Below are 26,045 nucleotides of genomic sequence, written 5' to 3' on the forward strand. Positions count from 1 at the left end.
GCATGTGACTAGAAGATATGTGATGAAATGGTGGTGCAAGGTAGAGGGGCAAGAGGTCGATCGAAGAAGACATGGATGGAATGTGTGAATGACGATATGAAGAAAGAGGAGTGTTGAGGTGACGACTGATAGAAGAGAATGGAATAGAAAAATTCGCTGTATCGTACCCCACCTAGTGAGATAAGGTGAAAAACAAAGAAAAAGGTAAACATGATCGAATAGACGAAAAAAAAAGTTGAATAACATTATTATCCGACCTTATCCGCGTATATCTATCTTATTAACATCATCAGATTATTATAGTATTGCTTTCCATCCTAATGCCGTATGAATGGAATTATACCTAAATGGATGGAATCATAAATGGAAAATAAAAAAGCGGTGAGACCACCCTTTGCGGCACTCTCAATATAAATTGATTTGCTATATTTAGTATTAAGGTAGAGCAAGCCTAAATATTGATTATTGATTATTATTGGCTTTAGAGTACCTCTTAGTAGATATTAGAGTAGTTCATGCTCTTAATTACGTGTACATTAATAACAACCAAATGTAGACATTCGAAAACGGACATCACGTTTATTTTACTGCCACTTTAGACACACGAGCCTACGGTCCATCTGATAGTATAGATCATGGACATTAACAATGCCAAGGGCACAGCCTAACGGCTACTCACTGCTAAACTTGATAATGTAGAAACTTGACCGAGAGCCATGGACTACACTAGACTAGTAACAACATATTGTCGTGATGCGTAACGTTTTGTTATACAACTGCAAACGATTGCGACACATTAATTGGCAACTGGGCGCACAGAGCACACAATCTCATCAATTTAGGATAAGGTCCATTGTGTCCAGAACAGAGAAACATCGTTACAACATAATTATTTTGCGCAATAAGCAAACAATATCAACGGTAAAATATTCATACAAATTTCGGATTTAAATTTGTACTTTGTGCTTTTCTGTATATTTTTGCAGCTGCAGCAATACTCATTTCCAATTGAAGACATGAATGGATGAAGGGGATATGATACAATTTGTTAATTTTGAGAAAACGGCAACAAACTTTTGTTACTTGTACTGTTTCTTAGTACATAACTCCTTCATCACATGCAATTTTTAAAAATAGCCTTTAAACCTGGAGTTTAAGGTCTAATATGGTTTATAGGCACATAACACCTTCATTCAATGTAAAAAATAAAGAATCTTAAAAATTAACCACTTTATCCACTAATGTCTTCAATTCTATTACCAGACATTTCGAACACCATCAGTTCTCGCGGTGACGGATGACAAACGTCACTGTGAACGTAATTGGCAATGGGCAGAAGCTCAATCCGCCAAACAAAATAGCCTGCACGGTGAAAGATATTTTCCGTGAAGCCGATACGAAATATGCTATCTAGTCTTCACTTCACCATTAAATCGATATAAATACAAAACAGTTTGCCACACGTGTGAAGGAGCATCAATTGGGAACGGCTCGACCGAGTTGGCTAAATAATTTTTCGTTGCGTTCGTAATTATGAAAAAGTAAAAGTATGAAAAAAGATTTTTGGAAAGTCAATGAGAAACATTTCATGTTGTATGAGAGTGTGGCGTCACAGCCGAGTTTGAATAGTGTAAAATCCTCATTGATAACACTTTAATTCCGAATTAGGATCTTAGTTACGCTTATCCCATTACTAAAGGACATAGGTTAGTTACACTTAGGTGTGCTCTACTCAAGCGATCATCATGAAACTTGGTGTGAACATAACAACGTGTATAGCGAAGAATATTCCTTTCATCCATAAAAAACGCACTGTTCTCGATAGATTTGTACATTTGCGCAAGTTAAAACTATATAGTTTGAATATAAAGCAAGATACCGTGCTCTAATCTCAGGATGTCTGACCAACTTTCCATGCGGGCTGTGAACGAAAGCCAAACAATTGTATAGCAACGGTTCGCACGACAGGATTTACTCGGCATTATCCAAAAAGTTGTGATAAGCGTAAACCTTCACGGTTCTCGATTCGGAAGTCTTACAATTATCGTACAGCTCATGGCCTCGTGTTATCGCAGGTATCGTACTGGAGCACACGGGTAATACAAATTAATGACTGATGCCGGCCTCCTTGTGCTACATACTAACACGACTTTTCTATTATCTGTCCGTAGAAGGATCCCGCAGAGAAAAGCCACTTTTCTTCTCTTGCTGGTTGTGAATTCTGCTTCGGTGAGACTTGGGACACTTCGGTTTCGACCGAAGGAGATCTTATTGGAATTCAAAACCCAAATATCACTTTTTTTGTCCCAGCCAGTGAGGTACTTTTGGAGCTTAACAACAAAAAGAAGATCTTCTACCGAATGAGTGAAATTGCTCACTAGACCGACGGTCCGAATGTTTTCGTTTGGAAATCGTATGCAAACTCTGCAAACTTATCATGAAATTATCGTTAGAAAGACTCAAAGTATCTGTAAAAAAATCTTGCGTTCTATGATAATAGCTACGCGATACACACAGATCCGGCAATTTGCTTCCGATTCCAAGAAAAAAAAATCTTTTCACCAAAAAGTATAAATGTATAAATGAGCCAACAAGAATGATCCATCCAGCCAAATCCAGATTAGAAGCCTTTGCCGACTCACAAACCATTGCATTGATAACAGTGATCTATGGCGCTGTGGTTATTTAAAAGCGATTAGATCGAAATAACCAATGACGTCATTCAACACACCTAGTCAACTTTACGTAACATGTGCTAACGGTGGCACGCGATAACCGTAATTTATTGTTTTAACCAATGCCAATATCCACCTTGATTCACGAAATCGAAATTTTGTATCCATTGGCATAATAAGTGTCGCACATTAGAAAATACTCCAACGGAAAATTTTGTGCCTTTTTATATTGCTGGTAACGTCATCGTTACTAATTGATACCACATCACATTTACCACAATCATATTTAGGCCTTATTCAATTCTGAATACCAACTATTTTGTTGTATTCGCTTATTTAAAAAAAAAATTAACTTTTGTATCTTTTTTTTTATGATTGAATTATTTATTACTGGTGGCCCTGAGGCGTTTCCAGTTTCACCAAGACAGGTAACTTAGAATATCATTGGAATAACATTGACTAACAAATTTAAGCACTTACAATTTCAAATTACCATGCTATCTGTTACAGACGATTAATAATTTTGATAACAACAAAAACTAGCACATGCACATAAATGTATTTCTTCAATTTATATTAAAACTATTATAACAAGAAAACAAACATCTCATTAATACAAAATTTATCCGTTTTCCTCTTAAACAATAATAACACAATATAACTACTAATTTAAAATGAACCGAGTTACTATTTCTCAATTCCAAGTATTTAACCAGATATTTATTGTTTACTAGCTGACCCGGCAGACTTCGTAGTGCCTCAATCGATAAATAAAAGACCTACTAAACTTTTGTATAAAATAAACTTAAAACAAACAAAAGGAATCCGTCCGACGGGGGACACATCAAAGGAAAAACAAAATTGTTTGTTTTCATATAATTCCGAGCATTTTCATATTTATCTACCTTTTAAACCTTCTCTGGACTTCCACAAATAATTCAAGACCAAAATTAGCCAAATCGGTCCAGCGGTTCTCGAGTTTTAGCGAAACTAACGAACAGCAATTCATTTTTATATATATAGATAGATTTAATCTAAAACCATTGCACGTTTGGGTGAAAATAGTTGATTATGTTTAAACGTTAGACTGATTTCCTGTCTATCGCACCTGTCAGAATGGGCGGCTTATAGCCGGCGACCCGAAAATACCGCAGATCGCAGATTAAGCACGGTAATAGTTACACAGTAGACAGAAACACACTACAGTAACCGTACGAGAATGGCTGCAATATACGATAAAACATTACCGCCGAACCAACGAGGAGATTCAACGAACAGTCGTGTAATAAAAATCAAACCCGCAAAATTATAATTTGCGTAATTACTTGTGGTAGGACCTCTTGTGAGTCCGCTAGGTACCACCACCCTGCCTATTTCTGCCGTGAAGCAGTAATGCGTTTCGGTTTGAAGAGTGGGGCAACCGTTGTCACTATATTTGAGACCTTGAGAACTTATATCTTAAGGTGGGTGGCGCATTTACGTTGTAGATGTCTATTAGCTCCAGTAACCACTTAACACCAGGTGGGCTGTGAGCTCGTCCACCCATCTAAGCAATAAACAAAAAAAAAAGTTAAACTGAGTACCTAAATGATTAATCAATGAATTCCTTAATTTCCTTTTATCTAATCTTTGTCCGCTATCTATTTTAGCACGTGACAAAAACTAGCGACCGTCTGAATACATGAATTGCAAATCTGTTCGAATAGATAACAGGTGACGATCTCGTATTGTTATTGTTTTGCGGACAGTCAGACTTACATACGCTAAAATAATTAAAGCTAGAAGGTAAATTAAGAACAACATACCGCTCCAATTACACGGTCCTATAAAACGCATCATTTTAGTACGGTCAATAAATTTAATCATTAGGGAAACGTAACGCACTTATAAGTTTAGTATGTATTTAAGTTTATTTATAAAATTTCGATTTATTATTGTAATTAAGTTGAATGAAATTCGTTGGCCCGAACTGTACGTACCTACGTAATTTATCACTGCAATATTATCGCAGTGATAATAAGCAAAAAACTTGGCAATCTCTGTTTTCATTTACGTACGATACTAAAAATATTAAATTAACATCTACTTTCAATGAATAAGCAAATCATTTTCTAATAAACACAATATAAAACTATTAAATTAATGCAGAATCTTTGATCGCACAAAACTAAAGTGTTTCGTGAATTCAATTTACATTATTCGCGTAATTTATTTAAGTGCCGAACCCTAAACAGATCGGTCGTCTTCGGCCAAGAATTACTTGCAAGCAAGAATGCGACGCGACGGTGTGTAGTGTGTGTCGCGAGTACACGGCCCGTTTCCGAAAGCACTTTCGGGGTCGCTCGGCACTCTCCGCTCCCCACAGCTGACTGGTCGAACGTGCGAGCGAGCGAGGTGATACACGCGCCGTTAACGCTAGACAAGGATCGCGTACCGCGCAACTCGACGGCCGCCATTTAGTATCCAGTCCTCCGCTTCAACGTAGTGACAGCTAGCGTATTTTACGAATCAAACGCAAAGAAAATTCGTTTATTCAATGAGTTATATTCAATTTAAAATTGTTTGTGCACGATGTTGAACGTGTGAATCGTGAATGTGCAATGGAGTTTCATTTAAAAAGGTGAAGTTTCGTAACGTACGAGTGAGAATGAGTGTCTTCGGCGCGTCTGTTGTCGATGTAAAATAACGTGGATTATGCAAGTTGGTGTAAAATGTGGACGTGTGTTAGGTAAATACCACATATTTACTTCATAAATGTGTATATGATGAGTATATGAGACGGTTTCAGTTGAACAAACATGATAACGAAAGTGATGGTAGAATGCTAGGGTTCACAAAGTCGTCTAAAGAGAACGAACATTTCCAAGTTAGACGGGAGCCGCGTTGAATTGGCCCATTGAGAAACACAGAGTTCTGCATTGTTGGTTACAAACCGTAGATAAATAATTAGTGAAGGCAGGAAACGGAGCAGCGTTCTCTAACCTCGCGCACCAACTATTTCACGATAAAACTAAACGAGTGCTAATTTGCAAACTTGTTTGTTGATATTTAACATGATTTGAACATATTTAGGAAATGTACAGTCTTTTCAATTCAATAGCGTATAGAATGAGAGCCAACATGTTCTGGTAAAACTAAAAAAAAACTTTACAATATTAACGAAATCTTCTGTTAATATAAATGAATGTCATAAAAAGTCTCACGAGTCGCCGGTAGTTTTAAATCTAGGTCTAGGCAGGTAACTTGTTACTGATTGTGCATTAACTGTAACTAATGAACAACGCGACCGCAATGCGTTCTCGATTAAATATAAATCTTTAAACACTAAACGAAAAACTTTTAATGTGTCTGTCTATTTCGATGTATTTCCAGAGCTCGTGAACTCAATTTATATATCGAGTTCAATAACAAGCGCTGGATATTAGTTGAATAATAAACGAACGTTGTTCATCAGAGAGTGCTTCAATAATTATCCACGTAAAGCCACATTTCATGTATTGAAATTTAAATTATAATACTAAGTTTGCTCATACATTAAGTACTTGGATAGCCTTATCACTAAGCTTTTGTGACTCGGTTTGAGACATGTTTGAGAGTACGAATAGTCGTCTCCTTCCGATTTACATTGATAGAAATTCTGTAAGACCATATAAATGAATAGATCACTTTATTGTATCATTAATAAGCGTTACAATAAACGTTTTTATCGCTAACTCCAATTTATTCTAGAAAACCTTAGAATAGAAGCGATTATTGTAAAAGTTGGTATCGGATGTGTAAACATTACAATTAAATAAGTCAAATAACAAATAACTTTTAAATATAAAACAATTTCGATATTACCCTCTCTGCTGCACAACGTATAATTCAAGCGAGGTTACATTACAATAAAATATGAGATGTTTACAATAAGTGTACACGTTCATAGTCAAGTATAGATAACAATGCTACATTTGCTATTCGCTATGCATAAATTACGTTTCACTGAACGTGCTGTTTTCCATTGTTGCAGTAAATAAGACTATGAGGGTTGTAATATAATGCGGTGGCTGCAGGCAGTATTGTCAGTAGCAGCTAGTTGCGCGGCTGTGGGGGTGGCGGTCTGTCCTGACACTTGCACGTGCGACGATGAACACCTGACCTGCTCCAATACGTCCGTCCAGGACAACAAGCTAACTAAGACGACGCTCGCCAAATACGGAAACCTCTTAGATACAATAATCTGGACAAACTCTAATATTAACTACCTCGAAATTGATTTGTTCAAAACATTTCCAAGACTGTCGTACATCGATTTGAGCGGAAACGTTATCAAGAAGACTGGAAACGGCCTGTTCGCGCAGTTCGGTCGACTGATTTACTTGAACATTTCCAGGAACGAACTAGAGGATATACCGAGGTCCACGTTCGCCGATTTAGAAAATCTAGAAGTCCTAGATCTGTCCCATAACCGGCTCAGATTCATACCGTTTCAAGTTTTCGAACCCATGCCCAAACTTCAGTACCTGGATTTATCGTATAATAAATTAGCAACATTTTTAGATTACTATTTCAATCCAAACAAACACTTAAAAACGCTGTTCCTAAACGATAATAGCCTAGTCAAAATAACATCTAACGCTCTAGTCAACTTGAAGGAGTTGGAAACATTGGATTTATCAAATAACAAATTAGACTACATACCGAAATCATTTTTCGACAATTTTGAATTGCTGAGGGAACTTAACTTAAGTTACAATCCTTTTCAAAACATATCACAAGACGCTTTCAAGAACCTCAAGAAACTGCTGTGGTTGAACATGAGCGGCAACAGACTACGGCTGCTTCCTCCGGTGCTCTTCCAGTATAACGAAAACCTTCAATCTCTCTACCTCGATCACACTGAACTAACAGTTATACAAAATACTAATTTCAAAAATTTAAATAATCTCAAGAGACTTTACATTAGGAATAATTCGTATTTACGTGAAATAGAAACGTACGTATTCCAAGATACTCTCAATTTAACGCATTTAAATATTAGTTCGAACGCATTAACGTTCCTACCGTTGTCTTTGAGCATGCTGGACCAGCTCCGGGAGTTGTGGATAGGAGGGAACCCGTGGGCTTGCGACTGCCGAATGGCGTGGTTCGTAGACTGGGCCGAACCGAGACTGAGCAGAGGAATCATAAAGTCTGAACTGAGCTGCGGCCAGTCTTACCCGGGCGAGATGTTGCCGATACTGCGCCACACGAACTGCAAGCCGCCTCGACTGATCTCAAGCAGTCCGCTGACGCTGTATCGACTGCAGTCGGACGCGCTATTAGAATGCGAATTCGTCGGTAATCCGACGCCTTCGATAACATGGATCACGCCAACCAGGACCGTGTTCCACTGGAACCCAGACCCGATCACGCCAGACATATTCCACAAGCACGGCGTCGCCCACGATCAGTATTATAACGCGATAGACAATTCGAAATCGAGAGTGAGAGTTCTTGAAGACGGTTCGCTATTTATCGGGAATATACACAGGGAAGACTGTGGAAGTTACTTGTGTGTCGGAACCAATCCTTCGGCGAACGTTTCCGCCGAAGTAGTCTTGAATATAGATCCTATGACCATGTACGAAATTAAAATATACAGTTTGATGTGGGGAGCGATATGCGCTGCCGGTTTCCTGGGACTCACGCTATTGGCCCAGGCGTTGCGATACATATTTTTCAGGTCAGTAATATTTATATTGTTATATTACGCGTCTAGCGTTGTTTTTATTATCGGTCATATAAATTTTATATAATATAACGACTGATCTATTCTTCAAACAGGAAACGCAAAAATATGTAGTATAGTGGGTGAAGGACGTGTAGTAAGTAGTAGGACACCATTATGAGATTATTTTTAATTATTTTGAGTTTTCATTTTACATTCCGTTTATAAATTTAAGCATGTAATTCGTTATTCACGAATTCATTAGGTTCACATAATTTTCTTATTATTATTAATTAGAATTCACATAATCATTAGGTACAAATTTACTTAACAAAAAGGTGCCTAGCTCCCTTCTAAGAACCGCGTAAACGATTCTATACGATATTTCCTACATGTACATGGAACGTCTTATCTATTAAACCACGGGCGATTTCAATGGCAAACATTGCTTATGCTATGTGATATGTGATAACACGTGATAATTCGTGAAGACGCCGTCGTCCTTGAATGATTTCTGATTTCAATTAACCGTTCATAAATGTTTACGTAAATATGTTATATTTTCAGGTTCCGATTGATGGAGACGTGTTGCAGTTGTTGCGGGTGCGTACGCCGCGACGCGCCGCGCTCGCGACAAATCTACAGTATGTTGGACAACATAGAACAATATAAGAGACAACAACTAGAAAAATTAAGAGAAAACTATGCGGTTCAGGTACATTTGTTTATTTAGTTTCATGCGTAATTTAAGCGTTAATAATGTGTTGTAGTGTGTGAGTGAGGATATTTTTTTCTAGGTACATCGAATAAAAGAAAATTGTACACAACAGATGGAATGGATACAGAACAGTTACTCGAGTCAAGCAAGTCACCTCCGCAACATTAGAGACATTGGAACGAATCATTTGACCGCCATGAGGGACCAGTATTACGATCAGGTAGTTTATATTTATTTACATTTTATTTTGTACGGCGGCTCTAGTCAAATATTTACCGTAACTATGACTTATTCCGTAGGTAAAGCGCGTGAGAGAATACTCGACCAGTCAACTGAACTGGGTGCGAGAGAATTACGTATTCCAAAGAAACAAAATAAGGAAGTTCAGCGCGCATCAGATCCTCCGCATCCGCGAGTCTTACAAGTACCAGCAGCAAACCCTGAACAAAGTCCTCGAGAACCTGCCGAGCTTGTACTTCGAGAATTGCCGCAGCGGCTCGTGCGGTCGCAGCGACTCCATGGCGTTCGACCCCGACGTCGAGGTCATCAACATGTACCTCAAGACCAAGATAGAGAAGCTGTCCAATCTCGCCAGCCCCATAGCGGACGACGAGAGCAAGATATCGGTGTACTACACGCCGACGGAGCGGTCCGTCAACTCGCGGCGCAGCTCGCCCGTGCCGCTGCCCGAGGGTATCCACATCAACATGATTGAGTGCGAGCCCGAGTTGTGCTTGGAGCTGCCGTCCACGTCGCGGGGGGCCGGTGTGCGGGGGGGCGCGGTGCGGGCGGAGGCGGCGCGGGGGGGTGCGGCGCGGGCGGAGGCGGTGCGGGGGGGCGCGGCGCGGGCGGGGGCGGGCAAGCCGGCGAGCGAGCCGCTGCTGGGCGGGTGGCGCGGCGGGTCGCTGGGCGGCAGCGCGAGCTCGCCGGAGCTGCGTGCGGCGCGCGTGCTGCTGGCGGTGGAGCTGTGCGACGACACGCGCTTGTAGTGCAGGCTGCGGACGCGCGTCTACAAGCTGTACGCGTTGTCGGGCCGGGCGCCGCTCCTGTGATATCCTAGACTAGACGTTGAGTGCGTTCGAACGACGGTATCGTGCCGTGGGTATTAGTGCTGTAAATAACTGTGAACTTCGTTTCGTTAGTTTTCCATTTTGATGTATTTTAGGATGAATTCTAGAGCGTTACGCGTTTTATATTTGTTCAACTTGAATCGTAAGTAAGGAAATTGTTACAGTTTGTCTCGATTAGTGCGAGCCCGGTTGTGAGCCGCGGAGCGCGCTTCAACTCTTCGATGATCTATATCGTACATTGGCATCGCCTAGTTCACAATTTTGTCATCAAACTTTATCATTCGATTACATTGTAAATAATATATTTTGTGAGTTTGTCGTAAAGTATCTATGAGTCTTGCAGTGATTTGCCAAATACAATTCAGTAAAAAATATATTAAATATGACGTTTCGTATGTAATGTATACAAAATATTGTTGAACATTTTCTAAATATATAACAAAGAGAACAACTAATCATGGATAAATAAATTATTTTTCAATTTATTCTCTGTCGTATTAATACTACACGTCCCTAATGTTAATTATATTCGCATAATAGCGATGCGTTCCAACTATAACTTGCTTACTTTACAACTACTATAGTAGAATTATTTTGTCCGTGCAGTTTGGGTCATAAAAAATCGGAGCGGTGCAGCGAATATTTCGCTCTCTCTTCCACTCACGAGCCTTATGGACGGGCATAGTGATGCGCATTATTGTTGTCGATAAGCGTTATCGATAGTGTATTTAGTTTTGTCATTTTGTGGTTAGTGATAAAAATGAAAGAAAAAATCACTAATCGCACCACATATCGCCGCAGCAAGTTGACGAGAACGGCAGAAATTAACACTTTGTAACTTTTCGGGATCTATTCCCATTTCAGTGAAAAATTTTAACACATTGTTGATAATAACACGTGCTGGTATATTTTTGCCAACAAGCAAAATATTTGAATAAATTCTGCCGTTTTGGCACAAAACAAAGGGGTAGCCATTGTGTCACTAAAGAAATTCATAGTGCGAATGCACAAAATCACATTTTTCTTTGACATAATTATGTACTATAATTTACAGATAAGTACAACAAATGACTCATAACATAACAATGTCTCACCACCTTTCGAATACCACCCCGTCTTTATCGATAATGTCGATCGATTTTTGTTTTTATCGATAATGGCGTTGCGCCCGCGCAACATTCCCACCGCCCTAGCTGGGCTATGTTTTATGACCCAAACTGCACGGACAAAATAATTCTACTATAGTCATATTGAGACATTAAAATTTATTTTTTTCGTAGAACTACACGAGTCCGTCATCAAGTACTTAAAGCATGTTTTTCTGTTCATAAATAAAACACAGATTCGTCATAGCATGTTTATTGTGAATGTGATATAATGACGACATATTTTAAACAAGTCTAAGGAGAATATTTACGTTTAAAAATTTTATGAGAGCTAAAATAATTTGGGAATACGAACTACTAAATGTAAATAATAATTTAGTTTAATCTCTGTCTTCTATTAGATAAATCCCAATGTAACAAAGGGGTCAAATTTAACGAAAACATTTATTTGATTATCTAAGTAACAAGGTTGTTTAAGTTTTATATGGTATTTGGTAATATTAAATGGTAAATTAATATTCAGAACCAGAACGTGAAGTCTTAAGCGGCAACATACGTATCCAGAGGAAATTAATTTATAATAAGGAAATTGGTAGGAGAAGGTTGGTAAGAGAGGTTAACTATGGATATGGAAGGATATAGAGGAAGAGGACCTAAGAAGAAATGGATGGATTGCATGAAAGACAATATGTGTAAGAAGAGGAGAGTGAGCGAAGAAATGGTATATGATAGAGGAGTATGGAAGGAGAAAGCATGTTGCGCCGACCCCAGATGACTGGAAGAAGGGCAGGAGAATGAATTGGGTAAAGAAAATTAATTTAAAAACAGTCTAGTGACTTATTGTTAGTAATTTCGAGAAAACTGAAATATATTTATATTAAATTTATAATAAACTGGAGACCATATAATTTACTACATTTTCACGACGATCTAGGAATTTAGAATGGCATTTTTTTCATCTTACTCTATTATAGTTTTATAGAAAACCTTTTTTTATAGTACATTTACGAGTTCATGATACCGTTCGGTTTTCTCGCTGTAAATACATCTACTAGTTTACGTTTACGGACGTTACGTCACTTGAGTGGCATCACAGTTTATCATGAGCGAAACAACCGGCCTAAGTAATATTTCTTAAGATAATACTGCTTAGTATTATATATAATATGGTATATAGTATAGTATATTGTGCGGTATAATATACTTATATATAGTGTATTTATAATTATTGAAATAGAAAAGGCTTTTACTGGTAGGACCTCTTGTGAGTCCGCGCGGGTAGGTCCTGCCTATTTCTGTCGTGAAGAAGTGATGCGTTTCGGTTTGAAGGGTGGGGTGACCGTTGTAACTATACTGAGACCTTAGAACTCATATCTCAATGTGGGTGGCGGCATTTACATTTGTCTCCACGGGCTCCGGTAACCACTTCACCCCAGGTGGGCTGTGAGCTCGTCCACCTACCTATGCAATAAAATAAAAACGAAACTTTTTCTTCAAAAGCCAGCAGATCTGTATAGATACTACCGTAATTCAACAAGTGTGTTATAATGACATCTAAGTTGAAATAAATGATTTTGAATTTGAATTTTAATTTAAAAAAGAGACCTCCATATACGAAATATATTTAAAATACTATCCGAAACCGAAATTGCATCAAAAAGGCGATAAAAAGTAATCACTAATAGCCTAGTACAAACCTAAACTAAAAACGCTACCACCACAGATCGATCTAATTTCGTTGCAAAGTTTCATTATCAGCTTTGCAACTAACAGGTCAATTTACTTCTAGGAATCCAACAGAGCGCTGACTGACGCACGAGAAATATGGACCTACTAGTCGACGCGTGCGGTGGCATTGTACTCGGATAATTGACTGTGGCGGCCGCCCGGTCATTCTATTTGAAAACAATTTGCTTAAAAGAACCGATTTTTTTCCCTTTACCTATGCTGTAAGCCTTGAGAGGCTATATCAGCGTTACTCTAGCGTGTAGGTGAGCTCACGGGGCTCAAACCGGAGTGGTGCTAACACTGGCCCTAGCAAGAGCCGTGCTTCGCAGCATCTACCACTGGATCGTAAACGCGACCCACTGAGAAGATCCGGCGAGAAACTCAGTGGGCTAAATTCCTTAGGCAGATACATCGGTACGTTGATCGTTTTTTTATTACAATGATTGGTAAGACTGGTCGTGTCGTGTCTCTTGTAAGGGCAGCCCGCAATGTATTATGAACTTAAGGCCTATCTATCTATCTCAACCTGTACTCTCTGCATCTCTCAACCATGAATTTTTTTTAGACAAGAGCCTGAAGATATTTCTGTCCGGACAACCAACACCTTACGTATACATTATAATGATTGCTAGACTATCGCACTCGCTAAATATACGAAGCAATGTTACTAAGCCTGCCCTGCAATTGTGTTATTAAACAAATTCATTTTACAACGCGCCGCCATTTTGCTGAGTCTCGACATTCCTGAACTGACTCTAGATCTTTCTTTATTCGATAATTCAAAAACAATTTAGTTGTGCTATTTGAATGAACTCAAATCAGAGATTGTTCATGTCCCGTTAACTTTTTTATCGCATTAGATCAGTATACGCGCTAACTGCCTGCCCGGATTAAGGTGAACGTTGGCCATTGGAGCCCATGAACATTAGAACGCCACCCTGGGCGGAGAGGAAGTCTCAACTGTATCTACAAGGGCGGCTTGAGGTGCGAGGTGCATCTGACCATCCCTACTAATGATACTCTAACAAATATGACGTGGCGAATAACATACAATTCGAAAAATTATTCAATTTCCTCTGCTTGTAAACAGACAAAAGAAAATTTTCATTACAACAAATTCTAATAAAATATGCGGAAGTTGTGTGTTTGTTCTATGCTGGAAAGAGAAAGCGATATGTGACGTCACGCCTTAGAGACGCCCTGCAAATTAAAACTAACTCACTTTGTGTGAAAGAGAGGGCGCATCCCCTCACAATCCCTATCAAAAGATTTCCCCATTCATTCATTTCTCCACCCATTCATTTGTTTGTTGTTTGTTTGTTGACCCATTCATTTCTCAGAACTTTATGACCCGACTTAAATGGTTATTCTCCAATATTTTATTTTATATATTTACACTCTTTTCTAAGCCGGTCATCATAAAAAATATGTCATGAGTCTTAATCTATATTATCAAATATGTTAGCAAATCCACCTCCCAACTGAGCCCTTGAGTTCTCGTCTACCTACCTTGGTAATTCTGGGAGGCCCCTAGACAGCAGCACTCACAAAAATTACGTGCGCCCTCAGCGAACAGCAGATAGAAAACAATAAAATGTTGAAACTGTTCTTTAAAACCAGCTTTTTAGTCGCTTGCGATTTGAAGACTCAACATTCAGCGCCGGTGGAAAGCTGTTCTCGAACTCAAGTTCCGTGAATCAGAACTATTGATGAGAATAAGCAGGGGTCTAGTCTAAGACTTACCTTGGCCGCGGTTCTGTTCCAAACGATGACCTTGTGTCCCGAGTTGAGGAGGTTCTTCACGATACCCGAGCCCATGATGCCGAGTCCGAGGAAGCCGAACTTCATCTGGCTGGCCTTGATGTTCTTCTCTAGAAGAGTCTCAGAAACGTTCTCCAGGTCCAGCGGGGGAGTCTCCTGTGAATGCGCGACAGGATTGAACGCTTAGAACAAATGTAACGGGGCTGTGATTCGAGACTGCATTACGTACTCAAACAATGACGTCATTGTACAAAAGAGCGACATATCTAGTGATCAATTTAATGTTTATAGATCCATAATTTCTGCGCAGATTTTAATTTTTTCTTCGTAACTTGACTGTGACTTTGATAAATATTTTGCGAGACAATAAAAAAATTATAAACATTATACGGATTCCGGATCATTGATTAATTATTGGTATATTGGCTTTGATTTTTACTTTATGATTTATTGATAACCGAGCAACAAGGGCATACTTATATGGCATATGCCAACGATTTGAACAACAAATTCTTTGTTTTCTTTTTTTTAGTTACCTCAGAAGGGCAGACGAATTTACCATCCGGTATCAAGTAGGTCCTATTGAGACACTTTCACTTTGAGACATAGCATGAGACATGTGGAAGCGCTATTGATTTTGCTTGTCATTCTATCGTCAGAAGGCTCAAATGTTGGCCACAGAATTGAGCTTTCAATGTGCCCTTACGATTACATGTTTATCTATTACGTCGCGTGCTTATTTATGTTTGTAATTCAGAGCTAGTGATGTCTGATATACAAGTACACGATCAAAAACAGTTGTACTGTTTACAACGACGGCTAACACAGTTTAAGACACATCAGAATGTTTAGACGACATGAAATGTACACGAAATGGACTCATTATAACATTTTAAATTCCCGGTGACGCTTTCGCACGGACCTTCGGTTGCACGATCGAAATTACATCACACCTGACCACGCCACAGCAACGTGGCTTTATGAAATACCAGCAGTGAGTTACTTAGTGGTGAGTACTTAATGGTAGGCAGCGGCTTGGCTCTGCCCCTGGCATTGCTGACGTCCATGAGCGACGGTGACCACTTACCATCAGGTGGGCCGTATGCTCGTCTGCCTACAAAGGCAATAAAAAAAATGAAACGCCAAGATTGCTAACGGACGATAGCGTTAGACGATAGACGATAGAGCCTATTCAATACAAACAAACAAACAAATCTTTCCTCTATAATATTAGTAACTTTAGGTACCTAATTTTTTTACACCTTGGGTTACATTATTGGACTTTTAGTAAGGATCCCTTATTTTTTTCAAAAAAAGATTATAGCCCGTGTCACTCGGGAACAGTGTAAAGAATTTTTCAAATCAGTTCAGTAGTTTCGGAGCCTATTCAATACAAACAAACAATCAAATCTTTCCTCTTTATAATATTAGTATAGATAGTATAGATATATTTGATCAAATCGAAAAGGTGCTTGTTTAAGCGACATTTATCTTTGTAATTAAGGGTCCGTTTTATTTCAAATTACCATCAAGGGTTCGATGTTTTTAATTGAACTTCAATTAAGTTTACTCCATTCAAATAGCTGAAGAAGGTTTTTTGTTATATTATTTTTCCCAAATTTTAAACTTTAAATGGCTCTCGATGTGAGATAGGCTGAGTGAAGTGCGCTAACTGCACTACTGGAGCAGTCACTCTGACACGTCATTACGGATCCTCCCGATCCATTAATGGTGCTTTTAGGTACCACAAGCACCGGTCACCGTCCTTGTCGAACCCGTCGTTTGCGACGAAGGGCTCAACGAGTAAATTAACCCATAGACACAGCCCACGGTGTTTCTCGCTGGATCTTTTCAGTGGATCACATTTTCGATCCGGTGGTAGATTTTGCGTAGCACTGCTCTTGCTAGGGCCAGTGTTACCAACACTTCCGGTTTGAACCCCGTGAGCTCATCTCACACCTCACAGACGTTAGGGTAATGCTACATATAGCCACTCAAGGCTATCACCATGGGTAGGGAAAAGGCACTGTGCGTGCGTCGGTACGGAGCCTAACGGCCCAGAGTGTTCACTTCAGCGGGTGAACCTGGCGTCGGCTTATATCATACGCCATAAGCAAAAAGGTATCCCGTGACTATTTACTACAAAATATCTTTGTGCGAAGTTTCATCAAAATCCGTCCAATTGTTTTAGCGTGACAGTGAAGAAAACCATCCATCTACCCTCACAAACTTTAGCATTTATAATCTATATATATAAAAATGAATTGCTGTTCGTTAGTCTCGCTAAAACTCGAGAACGGCTGGACCGATTTGGCTAATTTTGTTCTTAAATTATTTGTGCAAGTCCAGGGAAGGTTTAAAAGTTAGATAAATATGAAAATGCTCAGAATTCAATAAAAATAATAATTTTGTTTTTCCTTTGATATGTCCCCCGTCGGGCGGATTTCTTTTCTTTGTTTTAAGTTTATTTTATATATTATCGATTGAGGCACTACGAAGTCTGCCGGGTCAGCTAGTACTATCTAAATGTTAAATTCAGTAATCAAATCTTTTATCGCTTTTTCAGGTCACCGTTCTAAATTAACCCATAGACAGAGCCCACTGAGTTTCTCGCCGGATCTTCTCAGTGGATCGCGGTCCGCGTTCCGCGGTAGATTCTGTAAAGCACTGCTCATGCTAGGGCTAGTGTTAACAAAGTCCTCAGGTTAGAGCCCCATGAGTTCACCTACTCACCCGACGAAGCTAGCATAATCCCTCGAGATTACCAGCATAGAAAAAAAAGAAAGCTTTTTTTATTAGACCGACCTGGAACTGTCTACCTTGGGACCATACTTTCACTCACTCTTCTAAAATTGTATTATATTTATAGTGCATTTTGGCAATAATCGCTTTATTATCCAGTCGGATAACGTTAATAAAATAATCTAAAAATTTGTTACAGGGGATCTATAATAAATAAAATAAATCAGCCTTTATTATTAATGCCATAAGCAAATACAACTATGTAAGTACTGCATAAGGTTTTTTTAAAGAACAATCACAACGTATGATGTAATATGTGGCTAATCGTGGTTTTAGTGTAAGTTTGTAGCTCTCATATCACAACAGCTTCTAATCGAATCCGATTACAAGCTAGGCGGGTTCTTTGTTTATATTAACTGCAATTATTTTACATGCAGTTCTTAGCATCAAGATCATTTGCATTATCCCGTCCGCGAGAAGCTAGAATAAACCTATAGGCTACCAGCGAATAGGTGGAGGAAAAAACATGTATTACATTAAGACTCTTCAGGATTTGAAGGCCTTGGATGACGGCTTAGGATCGGAAGGTAGCTGGTACCGTATCTCAGTAGTAATAGCGGTAGGCAGCGGCTTGGCTCTGCCCCTGGCATTGCTGAGCGACGGTAACCACTTACCACCAGGTGGGCCGTATGCTCGTCTGCCTGCTCGGGCAATAAAAAAAAAATAAAAAAAGTATTACCTAGTAGTAATTTAAAACTTTCGCTCAAAAATCGTGGTAAGAACCTGTTCAATAACGATGTTTGTAAAGCAGGAGTAGTATCTGATCGATGTCACGTGCCAATACCTTCAGAGTAATACTTACAGGTCTCAATATATTCGAGGGACGTTGCAACAGGCTGGACTTCTTGGAGAACGAGTGGTTCAGCATCGACGGCTTCTCGTTGGCGACATCGGAGTCGGTGTACGACCTGGAGAGGGAACTCTTTGCCTTCTTCCGCGGCGTGGACTTGACGCCGGCCGACGAGGCACGCTTTATAGGCTTCACCTTTGAAATGCCCAAACGTATCTATAAATATTTGAGAATGGTGATGAAACATGAATGATTTCGGTGATGAATAAACGTGAATCTAATTTGAAATCAGCTATTCTTCATTGATTATTATTTATTTATTTATTACACTTCATGTAAAATTTACATTGGCGGACTTATTGCCTAAGGCATTCTCTACCGGTCAATCAAAGGTAGTGCAGAGTAAGTAGTGGTAGGTGCAATGAAATTTATATTAAGTTACGAATACATACACAAAAAAGTACCTATACGTATATACATACACACATACATACATAATAATATAATTATTACGCGGCTAGCTTGTTATATGGCTACGTGAAGAGTTTCACTAAGCCAGGCCACAAATTCTAGTATTTATTTCTCTTATGTCGTTACTATAAATGAAATGGATGTACACATATTTATTACTGGTGGTAGGACCTCTTGCAAGTCTACGCGGGTAGGTACCACCACCCCGCCTATTTCTGCCGTGAAGCAGTAATGCGTTTCGGTTTGAAGGGCGGAGCAGCCATTTTAACTATACTGAGACCTTAGAACTGATATCTCAAGGTGGGTGGCGCATTTACGTCGTAGATATCTATGGTCTTCGGTAACCACTTAATACCAGGTGGGCTGCAAGCTCATCCATCCATCTAAGCAACAAAAAAAAGTTAATTGCTTGCTCGTAGAATAGTTCGCAATGATCCTTCATCTTTACCATGGAATCTCCCACGAACGAAACAGAATTGGTCCATACTGACCGCTGCGTTTATTGACAGTGCATTGTCAGAGTTCTATGGCCACGTACCATCTGACTGATCAATCTCCCCAACTAGACTAAGATAGATATATTCTAAACAGATTATTCCAACACAAAACGCCTAAATGTCAAGTTTTGTTCCTACCGTCACAAATAAAAATTAAGGAGAAGATTAGTATGAGAACCAACCTTAGGCGTGGAACTCTTTTTCTTCGCAGACTCTGGAGCGGGTGCATCATCAGCTTCAGTCGCCTCCTCTTTGCTGTCGTCTCCTTCGACGTTCTCCTTCAGTTTATCGAATTCCTCCTCCACGTTACGGGTGTGGTCGTCTAGATCTCCGAATTTCTGGACGTTACATTTTAATATAAATCAGCATGACAGAACTGTAGCGTCAAGTGTGCTCCCGAGTTCATAACTCACTAGGAATTCCCTAAGCCTGCGCTGATAGAAACCACAACGACAATGCAGACGAGTTTTTTTTTTATTTTTTTTTATTGCTTAGATAGGCGGACGAGCTCACAGCCCACCTGGTGTTAAGTGGTTACTGGAACCCATAGACATCCACAACGTAAATGCGCCACCCATCTTGAGATACAAGTTCTAAGGTCTCATGTATAGTTACAACGGCTGCCCCACCCTTCAAACCGAAACGCATTACTGCTTCACGGCAGAAATAGGCAGGGTGGTGGTACCCACCCGCGCGGACTCACAAGAGGTCCTACCACCAGTAATTACGCAAATTATAATTTTGCGGGTTTAATTTTTATTACACGATGTTATTCCTTCACCGTGGAAGTCAATCGTGAACATTTCTTGAGTACGTATTTCATTAGAAAAATTGGTACCCGCCTGCGGGATTCGAACACCGGTGCATCGCTTCAACACGAATGCACTGGACGTCCTATCCGTTAGGCCACGACGACTTCTACGAGTATCTTGAAGTAAGGGGACCAGGTAACTTTTGCATTAGAATGACTGCCGAATTTTCCATTTAGATAACTTTGTTAAGTATAGTTAAGTACTGGTGGCAGGACGTATTGTGAGTCTGCATTTGTAAGTACCACCCTGTCTATTTCAGTTTGAAGGGTGGGGCAACTGTTGTACTGTAAAAACTGAGACCTTAGAACACGTGTTTCAAGGTAGGCGGTGGCATTTACTTTGTTGATGTCTATGGGCTCCGGTAACCACTTAGGTGGGCCGTGAGCTGGTCCACCCACCTAAGCAATAAAAATAAATTTCAAAAAATACTATTTTGGTGGGTAGTTCCACGTTCCAGCCAACATTCTACTGTACTGTTAAATAAAAAGGCTATCGAAGGGAACCCTAAGCCTGTCGATATTACAACATGAACATCAGCCTGTGCCGCCCGCAAGCCGAAACAATTTGCGATTGCTTTGCATAAGAATCAAGCGAAATATGCTATAGCCATACTTCCCCACCAGCGCAACGAATCGTTTGCCAGCTGTTTTTCAAATTTTAATAATTATAATCCATGTAAAGTTTGAGTTCGATGCAGTGAATCTATTGTAGTTAAGGAGGAGAAAGTCGTGATCCAAAACTATGAGGTTGAGTACGTGTAAGGTTCGTTACAACCGTAGTAAATTTCTGCCGCTAAGTCAGCACGCATTCCGTTCTGATAAGAGCTCTAGTTAGAACAACTAGTCTTTCCATTAGTAGTATTGTAAAAGGCTAGGACGGAATATCAAGACTGAGTGATAAGAGATTTTATGCAATACACAATTGCGAACGGAAACATTAATCAACAGACAATACAGGGTGGAAAAACCGTTATCAAAAGCCGACATGCGACACGAGAACAAAATAAGACAAGTATCCCTAAAACAATATTTATTTACTAAGGTAAACAAGAATACTCATTGAATTTGTAAATTAATTTGTGCCCATCAATCTATTGCGAAGATCGACTGATTTTTAGTGTTACATTGCGTGTTATTAAATACAAAAGTAGCCGACTTAACCTAATAGGTGTATGTATGGCTCTAATAAAGAATATATAAATAAAAAATACAAAAGTTATACATTGTACGTTTACGGTCCCTTTTCTCATTAGTTAATTTGAACAAAATCCTTAGTTAAGGAGATATTTTATAGAATGCCCAAAGTTCCTCTATTATCACAGACCAATAGTTTATTTTAGATAGCAATGTAAAATATTTCCTGCGCACTCGTCGTTAAGTCTTACTGGAGCCCATAACGTCCACAACGTTGACCCTGAGACACTCTTCAAACCAGGACACATAACTACTCCACAGCAGAAATAGGCGCGACGGTGGTACTCGTGCAGGCAGGCTTGTAATTACCACCAGTAAATGCCGGTTGGAGATTGTCGCACCAGGTTATAATACTCAGCGAGAGCTGTCCATTCTCTGGTGAATTTCGAGGCGTTTTTTACGAAACCCAACGGCAAAAGATTGGGTGATGACATTCTAAGCCCAGAGACAGGGCCTATCATTCAATATTTACTTACAATAAAAATAGAAAAGTCGTCGTGGCCTAAAGGATAAGACGTCCGATGCATTCGTGTTGAGCGATGCACCGATGTTAGAATCCTAGGCGGGTACCAATTTTTCTAATAAAATACATACTCAACAAATGTTCACGATTGACTTCCACGGTGAAGGAATAACATCGTGTAATAAAAATTAAACCCGCAAAATTACAAATTGCGTAATTACAGGTGGTAGAACCTGTTGTGAGTCCGCGCAGGTAAGTACCACCACTCTGCCTATTTCTACAGTGAAGCAGCAATGCGTTTCGGTTTGAAGGGCGGGGCAGCCGTTGTAACTATACTTGAGACCTTAGAACTTATATCTCAAGGTGGGTGGCGCATTTACGTCGTAGATGTATATGTGCTCCAGTAACCACTTAACACCAGGTGGGCTGTGAGCTCATCCACCCATCTAAGCAATAAAAAAAAGACATTTTGTCGTTGTCCGAGAACACGGACCATAAATATATATTCACTGACCTCAGGATGTTCAATGAAGTCTTCGATTTGATTCACGGCTTCTTTAAACGCAGCCGTCTTGCAGGATTTGATCAACTGCTCCTTAAACTCTTGGTACGGCTTGATGTTGATGTCTTCGATCCAAGCACTGGTTTTCATTGATTATTAGTTATAATATTGTACGTGCATGGTTAATTAGTTTATCTATTTACACATTATAATTAATCCTTAGAAGTGTGTCTGTATATTGTAGATGGTCAAAAAGATCATTGTGTAATATTGATGTGTGCGTGACTCGAAATCGAGATTTTTTTGAGTTTATTTTTACATTTTTTAATATCTTTTAAATCTTATGAATAGACTGAAACATGGGAATATTAATACATTAAGTTTCTCTATGATTAAGAGAACCAAAGATTTGACAAAAGAAAATAGTATTAAATATAAATACAGTGAGATTATTGCACAATAATTATTTATTTCGTATACACACTATAGATTGTTTAAGATAATTAGTTAGTACTAATGTATTTAGTATTTACTTTAGTGTTTTCTAACGAGTTAAAACCAAGTTTACGATTTAATCGCGCGTTTCATATTTCCACTGTAAGTGATACATCCAAACTAAAGTATTGGAAACTTCGTAAATAACAGACTTGAAATTAAGTCTAAAAAAAACTAGTAGACGTAAAAATACAATTTACAAACACATGAATGTTAACTTCTTAAAATTTAACTAAAGGTAATATATTAAATTGTAAATAAAAAAAAAACGTAAAGTTGTACAGCAGTTTTATTCAGCGAACTCTTACATAGGGTAAAGTGGGGGGGGAGGGGGGGAGGTTGCATTTTTGTAATTGTCGTTGCAATGGGGTAAATGTTCACTGTCGTAAATGGACACAACAAGACTCTTCTCATATTTTCTTTGAAATAGGGAATTTTCAGAGTTCATTCCAAAGTCGGATGGTACGTAGCAAAATAGATCTCTGGAAACGCATCGTGGTTAAACGAAGGAATTCCAGATAGTATGGATGAACTCTGCTTCGGTGATAAGCGACACGATGGTAAAAAGGACATGAAAGGATGTGCGTGCTGGATTTTACATACAAACTACCAGTCGCCTTAGCTCTTATTTAACTTGAAGCGTATGCATCACTAATTCTAATGGCTAATATTAGTGTTCTCGAGATCTAATACCATTGATCTGCTCATTCGCCTGCGATTAACAGATACATTTGAAAACTTGCACGCATGATAAATCTGCGCGCGGCCAAAATCGGAACTAATCGTGTGTCGCTATATTTGTGCTCCGTGTTTTTATTAATTTTCTAAGTAATTAAAAAGGCTGATTTCTGATTAAATTCTGATTAAAAAGGCTATCAGGAATATTGTTTTGCAGCTAAAACCTGCTTGTGAAGAAGAACGAGACAAAAACGAGCCTGTGTCACCATTTAAGGTAATTTTTGGGGCTACCAACTCATTAAAATTCCCGCATTATTCTCGAATTCTTGGATAATTATTCAATTTGTAGTTGTCTTCATTCTTTATTAATATAATGTGATGCATTATTTTGTTTTAGGCATTTCCGAACGCCCCGTTACCCAAATCACTCGAGAGGGTAATGTAGCAGCAGTCTCATCTTCAAAAATTGTGACTCCAGGAAAAACAAGAAACAGGAAGAAAATGATTACTGAATTAGATGATTTTGATAAGTGCACTATAAGACATAAAATACATTTGTTTTATATCCTGAGGAGGGTAATCCCTACAATAAACAAACATTGATCATAGATATGGCAAAACATCTTTAAGAAGCATCCTAAGGACTACAGGTTACAGTTTTAAGAAGTGCCAAGTCTAGTGTGACTTCTGATGAAAATGTCAGAATCGTAAGCATTGACTTACTACAGCAGCATTCCTATGTCAAATTTAAAAACACTGCAATATATTAAATAAACTAAACTATTAAACTAACTAAAATATTCTTATTGCGTTTTAATTTTCTTTTTTATATTATAACCTAAGAAATAACCTAAGTACATCAACTGTATTTTGCTAATAAATCTCAATTACTTTTCGTTTGTAAAATAAGACATCACTTCATTAAACGAAGGAATATTAGCCAAACTGGCAACATTATGCACGCCACCAGTCGCGCGCAGATTTATCTTGCGCGCACTCTAGCACTAATTCCCTATTTAAACGTCTTAGGACTTCGCGTGCAAAATTTCAGGTTTCTAGACACACCAGTCTAAACTACACGTTTTACGTCAATCAAGATGAGCTGCGAGTTCGTCCGTTCGCTTCTTCGTTCGTCAACGCTAAAAATAATCTATTTTTCTATACGTATCTATATCCTAAAGGTTAAGGATCAAATTTTCGATTTGGCATCAAATTCAATCATTGAACTGGTCCATTCAGTTATACGTTGCAATCTCGAGTCGGAAGTCGCTTAATCCTTGTACCAAAGGATATGCGCACGCACAAATTAGGTTGTTCCGCTTGCACATCGGGCTTCTTAAGATTATTTTTAGTCTGCCGATGACCTTTGAAGTCACAGAATCAAATACGTGGAGGCTGATTTAGTCGTCCTCGTCGATGACAAATAATAGAAGAGTGAGAAAAAGATTTTTGATAATTAACTACAAAAATTTTACTAGATATCTCGAAAATTTACCAAATTCAATAATTTCTAGTCTTCACTATTCGTTTACATTTGAAATTGTAAATCAGGGCGCACACCCGTGTGACCATCATTTTGCACAGGATTTGTGAAAATTTTAATTTTTATTAATTGCTACGATATGCCTTTCTTCAAACAAGGCTTGTGGAAAGTGCTGTGGTAGGCAGCGGTTTGGCTGTGCCCCTGGCATTGCAGACGTCCATGAATGACGGTAACCACTCACCGTCAGGTTGTCTGTCAATGATGGCAAGAAAAGAAATTCTCAGTACAAATATAAAACTGGTTACCTCTTCTGCTTTGCAATTTATGTATGTATTATGTATTTCTAACATAAAGCGGATGCTTATATTTAAATGGAATATCGGTACAGAATATTTTTTGATTCCGGCCAGTACATGTTTATAATGCCACTAATAGTGCCAACGGTTGTGAATAGCAATTTTGATGTTCAGAAGTGGTTGTAGTGTGTGATTGGAAAAATGTACTAAGAAAATAACTCTAGTAATTACATTGAATATTTTTACCAATTTCTCAGTAAGGTTAATAATACAGATAAATTTTGTTTGCAATATTTATCATCTATTTGATAGTTTTGAAAATTAACATATTGTCATTATAAAATAATATTGTAGATTTCTTTATTACACTTAATGGCTAGACAAACATAAAGGCTACTTGGTGTACAGTGATTACTGAAGCCCACAAACACTCGAACACATAAAAAAACAACATGTTTCTTTTAATTTGCCTTGATCTATGTAACTATTAACTCAATTAAATTTTAAATTACATAAAACCTATGGTATACATTGAATGTTTGTAGTATATTCTGACTTGGATGTACTTAGAATATTGTAGGTCACCATTAGTAACAGCAAACACTTTTTACTAGGTCGGCCATAAGTTCTGTCTTCATAAGCAATCACCTTAATTGTTGTGCTTCATGTTTGATCTTTATTTTAGAGCATTAAGTTCTATAACTAGTCATATTCTTACTATCTCATTAGTCTCTAGTACATCATTATCTTGGACAATATTGATATTCATTACAATAAAATGAAATTTGAATGCATGTCACTAAGATGTGACGG

The 26,045-nt window shown here is 38.6% G+C and overlaps 2 protein-coding genes across 6 annotated transcripts in view; one reads left to right on the plus strand and one right to left on the minus strand.

Moving 5' to 3' along the window:
• LOC101743921 (cytokine-like nuclear factor N-PAC) overlaps nt 1-26,045 on the minus strand; it is a 79,039-nt gene that overhangs the window by 52,298 nt on the left and 696 nt on the right. For 2 of the 4 annotated variants that reach the window (XM_062672218.1, XM_038015447.2), the window contains exons 4-7: nt 22,293-22,419; nt 19,493-19,648; nt 18,355-18,537; nt 14,733-14,906 (exon numbers count right to left, since the gene is read on the minus strand). In XM_062672218.1, the coding sequence (XP_062528202.1) occupies nt 14,733-14,906; nt 18,355-18,537; nt 19,493-19,648; nt 22,293-22,419 (640 nt within the window). Of the gene's footprint in view, nt 1-14,732; nt 14,907-18,354; nt 18,559-19,492; nt 19,649-22,292; nt 22,420-26,045 lie in introns of all 4 variants that reach the window. The other 2 variants (XM_038015446.2, XM_038015445.2) reach the window with 1 other exon arrangement.
• LOC101738924 (immunoglobulin domain and leucine-rich repeat-containing protein 2) lies at nt 4,680-10,640 on the plus strand. Of its 2 annotated transcripts, none has more exons than XM_004923758.5 (5): nt 4,680-5,403; nt 6,688-8,382; nt 8,935-9,082; nt 9,165-9,305; nt 9,385-10,640. In XM_004923758.5, the coding sequence occupies exons 2-5, from the start codon at nt 6,716-6,718 to the stop codon at nt 10,072-10,074; spliced, it is 2,646 nt and encodes an 881-aa protein (XP_004923815.3). In that variant the 5' UTR covers nt 4,680-5,403; nt 6,688-6,715; the 3' UTR covers nt 10,075-10,640. The 2 variants fall into 2 exon arrangements, with proteins under 2 accessions (XP_004923815.3, XP_037871372.1); XM_038015444.2 differs by having other exon boundaries at nt 4,891-5,295.

The sequence above is a fragment of the Bombyx mori genome, chromosome 14, assembly GCF_030269925.1.
Source record: "Bombyx mori chromosome 14, ASM3026992v2".
Taxonomy (NCBI): Eukaryota; Metazoa; Arthropoda; class Insecta; order Lepidoptera; family Bombycidae; genus Bombyx; species Bombyx mori.